This window comes from Dendrobium catenatum, unplaced genomic scaffold (assembly GCF_001605985.2).
Source record: "Dendrobium catenatum unplaced genomic scaffold, ASM160598v2 fragScaff_scaffold_1018, whole genome shotgun sequence".
NCBI classification, from domain to species: Eukaryota; Viridiplantae; Streptophyta; class Magnoliopsida; order Asparagales; family Orchidaceae; genus Dendrobium; species Dendrobium catenatum.
In genome coordinates this window covers 100430-110644 of record NW_021319480.1, presented here as the reverse complement: position 1 = coordinate 110644, position 10215 = coordinate 100430, and the positions used below count along the sequence as shown (strand labels likewise).

At 35.9% G+C, this 10215-nt stretch overlaps 1 protein-coding gene across 1 annotated transcript; it reads right to left on the bottom strand.

Moving 5' to 3' along the window:
• Positions 1–7014: 7014 nt before the first annotated feature.
• On the bottom strand, positions 7015–8730 carry LOC110099284 (galactinol synthase 2-like). The gene is made up of 3 exons (XM_020826380.2): positions 8279–8730; positions 7864–8187; positions 7015–7772 (listed from the first exon to the last, which is right to left on the bottom strand). The coding sequence occupies exons 1-3, from the start codon at positions 8606–8608 to the stop codon at positions 7395–7397; spliced, it is 1032 nt and encodes a 343-aa protein (XP_020682039.1). The 5' UTR covers positions 8609–8730; the 3' UTR covers positions 7015–7394.
• Between the last annotated feature and the right edge of the window lie 1485 nt (positions 8731–10215).

Sequence of the window (10215 nt, the reverse complement as noted above, 5' to 3'; positions counted from 1 at the left end):
TGATTTTGTTATGTAGTAAAATGGAGATCAGAGATTGCTCCTTATTTTGTTATGTTACATTTATTTTTGCTTTCATATATGCAAGCAATTTTCACTGCAGTTCATATATGCAGATATAGTCCATATATGCAAGCAGGAGTTTAATTTTCACTGCAGTTCACATAAACAAGCAATTTTCACTGCAGTTCTTCCATCCGTTATATATCTCTCTTATGCAAGCAATTTAGCCGGTGATCTAATTTCCTGAAATGAAAAAAACTGCAGATATGCAGAAAAAAACTGCAGATGTAGCAAACTTCATATGTATTATCTGCATATATATGAGAGAGATATGCACAGCATATATAAACTTCATATATATGAGAGAGATATGTATTATATAAACTTCATATGTGGAAGTTTTTCTTATATATATGAGAGAGATATGCAGTAAACTTCATATGTATTATCTGCATATATGCAACTGCATTGGAAGAGAGAGATATAGATTTTACCTATATATAAGAAAAACTTCATATATGCACAACACATGAGTTTAAAGACATGAACAAGCAATTTTCCTCATTTTCCAACAACTCAGGTATCAGACCATAAAAGAATTTTTTTTTTTCATTAATTCGGATAAGCAAACAACATACACTTGATCAACACAAGCAACTAACATAGACGACCTAAAAAAAACAAAAAACCCGTGTTGAAACTTCTTAGCAACTAACATTACAAAGCCAAACGGATGGCTACATCCACAAGAAAAATTGCAATGAAGACTTTCATCAAATATCTGATCCAATCAAGCCTCTTAATAACCTGTGCCTCAAAGACTTTGCGTTCATCATCTGTTCCATAATATGCATCTTCTACTTCATCGATCCATCTAAAGTATCTGCAGTCATCATCAGTTCGATTATTCATGCACCTATAAAATTGTCTTCCACTATTGGGACCACGGTGACATGTATACAAGACACAATTGAGCCGACAATAACAATAAACTTCAGCTCGTGTGCGCCTCGTGCCAGATGAATTCGTAGAACTCATTTCAAATGTTATAACAATCTGTCAACAAAGATAAAAAATTTAGGAATAAATTGACAGCCATTACGTAGCAAAAGACAAAGAAATTTACAAAAAGTGACGTGTGGTCACTCCAAACTTAAACACAAGCTGCTTTGAACTAAACCTGAGGAAGATGTGAAAAATTCTACCAATTTGTCTCTGAACTAAACCTGAGGAAGATGTTAAAACTATTACGAATTTCAACTAAACACAATCTGTCACAATTTCGTTACGAAAATCTTTGAAGCAAAACCAAACTCTGACCTAAACCTCTACGAATGCAAGAGTCAAGTGTGAAAAATTCTGCGTATAAGATAACCTGAGGAAGATGATCGGAGATAGAGCTTTTCCGAACGAAAATGGAGCGGAGCTAGGGCTTTCGGCGGGGTAGCGATAGGCTTTCCGAACGCTGCTTGCCACAGCTAGCCGGGAGAAGATATTTCGGCTTTCCGACCGAAAATGGAGCGGAGCTGCTTGCCACAGCTAGCGGGGAGAACACATTTCGGGTATCCGAACGAAAATGGAGTGGGGAGAAGACATTTCGGCGCTAGGGCTTTGATAACGAAAATGGATGGGGACTAACGGAGTGGTATTTTTGTTATGAGAATAGTATTTAGGTGGTATTGATGTAATATTTAAGTTTTAAGTGTTAAATATGTAATATATATGTTATAAAGTGGTATGTATGTAAAAATCCCTTTTTTTATTGTAAGTGTTTATGATACATATGTACTTTTAGATGCACTATAAATGAAATATATTTGAAAATTTTAATGTCTTAAGATTGTTTAATTAACTAGAAAATAAATTCACATAATTATTTTTTATGTTTTTGTTTCTAATAACTTAGATTAATTCTGGGGTAGTTGTTGCTGGGTTATCATAGGTGTGAAGACAATAAAAACCCGTGTTGATACTTCTTAGCAACTAACATTACAAAGCCAAACGGATGGCTACATCAACAAGAAAAATTACAATGAAGACTTTCATCAAATATCTGATCCAATCAAGCCTCTTAATAACCTGTGCCTCAAAGACTTTGCGTTCATCATCTGTTCCATAATATGCATCTTCTACTTCATCGATCCATCTAAAGTATCTGCAGTCATCATCAGTTCGATTATTCATGCACCTATAAAATTGTCTTCCACTATTGGGACCACGGTGACATGTATACAAGACACAATTGAGCCGACAATAACAATAAACTTCAGCTCGTGTGCGCCTCGTGCCAGATGAATTCGTAGAACTCATTTCAAATGTTATAACAATCTGTCAACAAAGATAAAAAATTTAGGAATAAATTGACAGCCATTACGTAGCAAAAGACAAAGAAATTTACAAAAAGTGACGTGTGGTCACTCCAAACTTAACAGCTTTGAACTAAACCTGAGGAAGATGTGAAAAATTCTACCAATTCGTCTCTGAACTAAACCTGAGGAAGATGTGAAAAAATCTACGAATTTCAACTAAACACAATTTGTCACAATTTCGTTACGAAAATCTTTGAAGCAAAACCAAACTCTGACCTAAAATGGAGCGGAGATAGAGCGTGAAAAAATCTGCGTATAAGATAACCTGAGGAAGATGTGAAAAAATCTGCGTATAAGATAACCTGAGGAAGATGACCGGAGATAGAGCTTTTCCGAACGAAAATGGAGCGGAGCTAGGGCTTTTGGCGGGGTAGCGATAGGCTTTCCGAACGAAAATGGAGCGGAGCTGCTCGCCACAGCTAGCGCGCGCGGGGAGAAGACATTTCGGCGGGGCGCTAGGGCTTTGCTAACGAAATTGGATGGGGACTAACGGAGTGGTATTTTTGTTATGAGAATAGTATTTAGGTGGTATTGATGTAATGTTTAAGTTTTTAGTGTTAAATATGTAATATATATGTTATAAAGTGGTATGTATGTAAAAATCCCAAAAAAAATTCTAAAAAATATTTTTTATAGAAGTGTCTCATTCAAATAACTACTAAAAAATATTTTTTCATTTAAAAAATGAAAAAGGAAAAAAAAAACACCTAAACAAACGTGACCTCAGTGCATTGTAACCATGTTTGTATTCGGATTGGGTCGCTTCTGACTTGAATTTTATCTGAATTGCTTTTGGGTTGAAATGAATTTTGATTTGATATGGTTCTGATCTTATTTTCATATTGGATTTCAGCTCGACTCTCCGGAAAAAAAAAAAAAAGAAAGATTTTAGATCAAATCCTAAGCTTTCTAAGAAGTTAATGGCTAGATTGTTTCATGTGTTACTTCTTAGTTGAGAACAATGACCAACGCTTTGTTGAAATTCAATTAGATTAAAATAGTTTTGTTCATGTGATCACAACATTTACTGATCCATGTATCAAACTTAACGCACCATCTAATATTCAACTCTTCTAGAGAAGTATTTTTTGAAGAAGTGGAGAGTTCATATAGAACAATGATGTAAGTTTGATCGAACACTCCAAAAATAATCTCAATAGAATTTAAACTTTTCTCTCTTCTCCATCAATGGTGGTGACACTTTCAAATTAAAATTCAAGATAGAGCGCTAAATGCATCCAAAATTTTGGCCACAATTCTTTCTCTTGGAGCAAGCTTAAATTACGGAAGAGTTACTCTAATAAAGTAATTATTGAAGAAAATTAAAATTTCAAATTAAAGATCTCTTCTCTCTCTTGGATTATAGCATAATTTAGAACGGTGTTACACTACTATTCTCTCTCTTGGATTAAGACATAAATTATAGAAGAGTTACAACAATAAAGTATTAATGAAAATTTTAAAATTTTAAAATGAGTCATGACCATGGATGTCAAAATCTAACCCCCTCTCTCCTGTGAAGCAAGACATAGATTATAAAATAGTTACACTAATTAAAATAGTTACTACCGCCCCTCAGCCCGACCACCACTGCGACCTTCCTACTATTGTCATCGCTGCCCACTATCACCAGTCATCATTGCCCTCAACCATTAGGCGCCTATGATAAATTATTATTCCAAACATATTGTTATTTTCCAATGCATCATTTACTTTATATAAAAATAATAAAAATAAAATCTTGGATTGATAGTGTGCTAAATCGAACAACTAAAATATATTTTCAATATGCTAGTTTTGTTTTACACTACATTTATTTTTCGGCATTACAAATAACCTCTTAATTCCTTTAAAAAGTTCATGAATCAAAGTCTTATAAGAGTAATAATAATTATATGAAGTTATAAGGATCAAAATTAGGTTTTTTGGAAAATGGTGATGGCTAGTTGTCTTTTTTAATGAAATGTTTATCATCCTCAGAGTAATTTAATTTTGTATATTGTTCATATATTAGAGGCTCGTAAAAGTCACATGAAGTTAGAAAATTTCATATATGAATGAAAGATACTCAATTTGAAGCGTTTTGACAAGATCCAAGATCATGGGCATAAAGTTTGCAACTTTTGGGTTCCATTACACGAATAGTTGATCCGTTGTTAGGTCGAGAGGGGACAATTGTTGGTGCTTATATATCTATAAATAATGGATAGTGAGAGCAGTAAGAAGATGATTTGGGTTCAATTTGATCGGCCAACTTTGATTTGGCCCATTTATGCTTGAATTTAAATATTTTTTGTATCATTAAAATTAACTTAAATAGACAACCATTTTGATTATAATCACAAAACATATAGTGTTCATTTGGTCTTTATAATAATTTTTAAAGTTTTTAGTTATTTTTTAGTGCTTTTAAATAAAATTAACTTTGGATGGAAATCTTTAATGTCTTATCAAACCTTAAATATAAACAATTTTTTTGATACATAATTTAAAATATATAACCAACAATTTTCAAAAAAACCACAATACCAAACAAAATCAATTTCACCCTAATTTATCCAAGGTTTCCAAATAATTTGTTTGGTTATTTATCCAATTTTGACACAAAATCAACCAAAGTCACCCATTATTATCTTGAACCAAGCAACACTTAGCCCTATGTTGCTTTGGTGTGCTTTCAATTCAGGCTAAACCAAACTTGCTAAACTCAATTCAAGCTTAAACCAAAAAGAAAAAAAAAATCAATAAATAGACTTTTATCTTCTAAGATAATTTAGTTTTCTCATAATAAAATATACAAGTCTGAGAAGGCTCAATGTTTGATATTATTAGGGCACTAAAATATCTAAAAACTATGTATTAGCAAGGGGGAGTTATAAGGGTTTCAATGGATCATTGAATTTTTAGAAAGAATAACTAGAATGGTCCCACTTAAAAAATTTTAAAAAGTGTCAAACTTCTGCACATTTTTGAGGCAAGGATAATGCCACAAGAAGGATTTCAATAAGAGAATATAGAGCTTTATGTATTAGGATCGGATACTTGTTGTTGACCACTACTAACATCCAAGATCAAAGTCCATCGTCACTGATAAAGTAGATGTTGGATGTCCGCAGCAACACGAATATATGACGTTACTAATAAGACTGTTTTTGAGAAAATCATCATTTGTAATATATGACTCATACTAATAAAATCATTTCAATTGGGTTAAGATCTGTAGCCTTTCTCATTCATAAATTTTCAATGCATGTGTATATGCTTGAGCTGATTTTTTTTTTTTTTCAAAACTAAGATGATCAAAATTCAATCTACCGCCATGAATGTTATAACACATATATAACATTCTACTATATAAAAATGCTTATTCATTTTGTTATATATTAATATTTATAATGTATTGTAAAATAATAAAATATATCATATTATTAAAATATATAATATTGAAAACATATTACAAATGTTTTCTCTTCATTAATTATGCATCAGAATGATTAGATAAATTTTTAAATTTTTAAAAATTATTTCTTAAAATTTAAAGATATTTAAGGTATTTATCAAAACAAAATTAATTCATGTTGCTTTCTTCTCTTATTTAAATTATTTATTTCATACATTTTAATAATTTATTTATATACATTAGGATAATCTATATATATTTTTTCACCTAAAACTTTTTTTCCCATCAACGAGCCATGCATTTCAAATATCGCGATGTTTGAGGATAAATATTGCCCTCTTCCACAAGCTCGCTATCAATTCTGAAGTCAAAACATGCACAATTATAGGGGAAACATTTATGCTATAATTTCTCTCAATGAGTTTAAAAATAATTTAAATTTATATTGATTAATATTTATACATATTGGATTCAAGTTTATTTATGGACATCTATGGATAATCCGAGGGGTATGACCGGAGAACCTATGTGAGAATTGATTAAAAAAGAGGGAGTAGAAAATGGTCTAGTATCTCAAGCATCAATATAGAAACTGACAAAATGTCGAAAATCCTTCTTTTTGTCCTTTATTTATAAGGATTTATGGATTCATGAAATAATACATCGCATCAAAAATAGTAAAAGTACAAAAAATTAATGATCATGGTACAAACTACCTTGGACATGTGTAACACTGCCTAGCTAGATGGATGAATGCACCTCTCATTTTGTACTCCTATGTCCCGGGTTTCCCATATGCAAAGTGTGAACAAGCGCATAGTAGTAGAAGATTATGTTGATGATGAGCAAACTAAGAGGGTTATGGTTGACGAATAATCTGAGATCATTGATGATCATTTGATGGAGACCCAATTACTTCGATGTGGCAAGCAATGATATCCAAGGGACGAGAATATTAGGCTTCATGGTCTGTTCACGATGAAGGGAATGATCAAGAACCATCTTGAAAAGACTGATATGAATGATCCATATACATCACACTGACTTTCCCTGTTGGAGGCGACTTCACTTTAGATTCCTTGTCAAGTTACGTGTTTACAATTTTTTAGTGTGCTCGCATCGCTATGATATAGGATGTATGAGTTCACTTATCATGACCTGCCGACCACCTATTAAATACCAAAAAAAGATATATACAAATGTGTATGTAAGTGTGTGGTGTGTAAGTGTGTATATAAAAAACTATTTATACACAACTTTCTTCATATATTTAACAAAAATACACATAAACTTGACAATTATTTCAATATAATGTTAACACACAAACTTGACCTATACCATTATGCCAATACACTGCTAGCATACACTGTTAAAACACAAATTGGACAAACTATGCCAATATACTGTTAGTATATACAGTTAAAACACAGAGTACTAAAACAATATACTGTTTAGCAAGTTTTTAACACCTTAAACATGTTTTAACTTTATATTAACAGCTATAAAAATAAAAATAAAAAGAGACCGAATGCGACTTCGGAAGAATCAAGGGCGGTCCCTTCAAATACCAACCGCCACTCGATCAGTCGCTCACCAGCACTGCGCACGTGCGCAGCGCGTGCCGCTCATGCAGCCGAGGGAGCCTTCACGAATCGTCCAATCCCGGCCTTCGACAGCGCGGACATTAGCGGCTTCTTGACGCCGCCGGACGCTGCTGGCGACCCAACCTCCCTAGGTCCAGTCAGCTTCCGCCGGGGCAAATCGAGGCTCTTGTCGTTGTAGACATCCCACCATTTCTTCACAAGCATCCGTATGTCCTCCCGATCCATATTCTCCTCCTTTCCTGTAAACTTCCATGGCTTCGAACCTGCAGCACAGTAGTGAACTACCTTTACCTTCTCTAGATCCACCTTTCCAGGATGCCTCCATAACATAGCCATTACTAGATTATAATCCAGTGGAATTGGTTTATAGATATCCCTAAAGTACATGTTCAGGAAATCCTACAAGATTTAAGTTGGGAATAGAATTAGAGAATGTGGATAGAGGTTCAATCGGGGGTTTAGGGATTTTGGTCTCGATTATTGATTTTACCTGTTCGGCGAACAAGGTTGGGGTAGTGATTTCAAGAGTGGAAAGAAGAGATTTGCCAGTGGAGATGCTGGGCTCAAAAACGAACATGCCGGCGTTGAAATACAGAGACGGAGGAGGTCCGAGTTCAGCAACAGGCCATGGCCGGCGATCGGGGCATTGCTGGCAATAGCCTATCTCGTACTGCTTCGAGTGACTCCAGGTCTTCTCGCAGAAGCAATCCAGCACCGCGTAGAAGTGGCCGTCCGGTAAATCGAAGAGATGGTCGATATTGTCGTACACTTGGATGTCCGCATCGAGATAAACCATCTTCCTGTACTCCACAAACTGTGAACAGAGACCATATCCAGATCAAAATCAGAAATCAATCGTAGCCGGTTTTTGACAAGAAATCAATAAATAGTTTACGAAGCCTTACATCCCAGATTCGAAGTTTAGAGTAGTTAATGACGTAGTAAGGCATGGCGAACTTGGTCTGGTTCTCGGGCGGGTAGACAGGCTCGATCTCACGAATGAGGCAGCCCTGCAACTCCAGCTCCCGGCGGTGGCTCGCCGGGACATTGGTCAGCACCGCCACTATCAGTGGGTAAGCCGATCTTACCTTTCTCAGACCCTTCGCAAGCCCCACCACACCCTTAACATAGTCACCGTCTCCTGCAAGGAAAGTCACGAAAGCCCCTCGCTGGATCGCATTAGGCTTCGCGAATCCGGCAATGGCAGCAGCACGTCTGGTAGTTTCCGGCGCCATTCTTTATCTTCTCGAATCAAAGAACGAAACCCTCGGCGAAAGAAATGGGGAAAAGAGAGAGCGAGAGAGGTTTTAGAGGAAAATATCCGAAAATAGAAGAGATCCTTCAGAAATCGATATCGAGAAGATTTATGGCGATTCAGGAATGGGTGTGTTTGGTTAAATAGGCGCAACATAAGGGTTTTATCGGAAATTCACTTGCGTTTGACGAAATTACCAAATACCCATCTTTGTTCTTTGTTTTTACGATATAAGGAATAGTATCTACCGTACACGTGCTAATACGATAGAGATCAACCGCCGCCGCAGCGCCAGGGTAAATATTGTTGAAGATATCTACGTTCTGGTCTCTTGCGTATCACTTTCCTTAGCCCATATCCGATCATCAAGAGAGCAGTTGCCGACATCAATGATCTCTTATCTAAACGGTGAGGATCATCGGAGCACGTTAGTTAGAATGTTCGCGGAAAAATTAGTTAAGAGTACTCTTTTGGAACTTTGGTTAGAGTAGTTAGTTGACCGAGGAGAACGACATTAGCCTTCTGTCGTCCGATGGAAAATCGACGGCAGAAATGGAGTCAAGGTCAGACTAAAGAAGCCGAGGCAACGAGATTCCCTCCGAGAGACACGTGGATACTCATGGTTGGACTGCGTGTGGCTCCCATACCGCCACGTGGACCGCAACTGACGGTGCGGATAAGGGCAGGACGGGCTTTATACGGGCAAGCTCAGGATATTTTTTGATAAGTGCATTTTATTTGGAAAAAAAATATTTGACAAATTTATTTAGAAATGAATTATGAAGAGAAGAAGTCTAATTTAAAAACACTTTAATCTCTACTTATATCATTTGAAACTATCTCTTATGATTTATGATCACAAGTGATTAGTGCACTAGTTGAATATTATATACTGAAAAAAAAAGTATTCACATTGGCAATATGGCGACCCAATTTGTATCAATATTTATTTCTTTTAAAAAGGGTCCATGAGTGCAAGCATGACTTTCAAGCATTCGTCACTAGCAAGTTGTACATTGATGCAAAGTTGTTGCGTCTTGGAGTATTCATGGCGGTAGAGAAATATATAATTTAACGTCTTAGCATTGTACGAAGATCCAGCACACAATCAGATAAGTGAGAGAGTGTATCATTCATAAGAGACACCAGAGTTTTTACGTGCAAACCCCTGAAAAGGGCTGAATGAATCCACTAGTATTTGTAGTCGATTACAAATGAGACCCTTCCTTGGGAGAAAGCCTTAGCTTGATGTCATAAATGTATATCATATAGAGTGCATTACATGGAGGGAGTTACAATAAATGTGTTTGTTTTTGTCGGCACGATCATAGTCGAGGATGGAGGTCGGAAAGACCGTTGTCTAGTGATGGAGGTCGGAAGGACCATAGTAGGCGACGAAGATCAGAAGGAGCGTAGTCGGCATGAGACCGGGGTCAGAAAGACCGTTGTCTGTTGATGGAGGTTGGAAGGACCACAGTAGGCGACGGAGTTCAAAAGGACCATAGTCGGCAGGAGATCGGGGCCAGAAAGACCGTTGTCTGGTGATGGAGGTCAGAAGGACCATAATAGGCGACGAAGGTCTGAAGG

Coding starts and splice junctions, on each gene's coding strand:
- LOC110099284 (XM_020826380.2), bottom strand. CDS start 8,608: ATGGCGCCGGAAACTACCAGACGTGCTGCTGCCATTGCCGGATTCGCG. Junction 8,188..8,278: donor CTAAACTTCGAATCTGGGAT/GTAAGGCTTCGT, acceptor CTCTGTTCACAG/TTTGTGGAGTACAGGAAGAT. Junction 7,773..7,863: donor CAACCTTGTTCGCCGAACAG/GTAAAATCAATA, acceptor TAAATCTTGTAG/GATTTCCTGAACATGTACTT.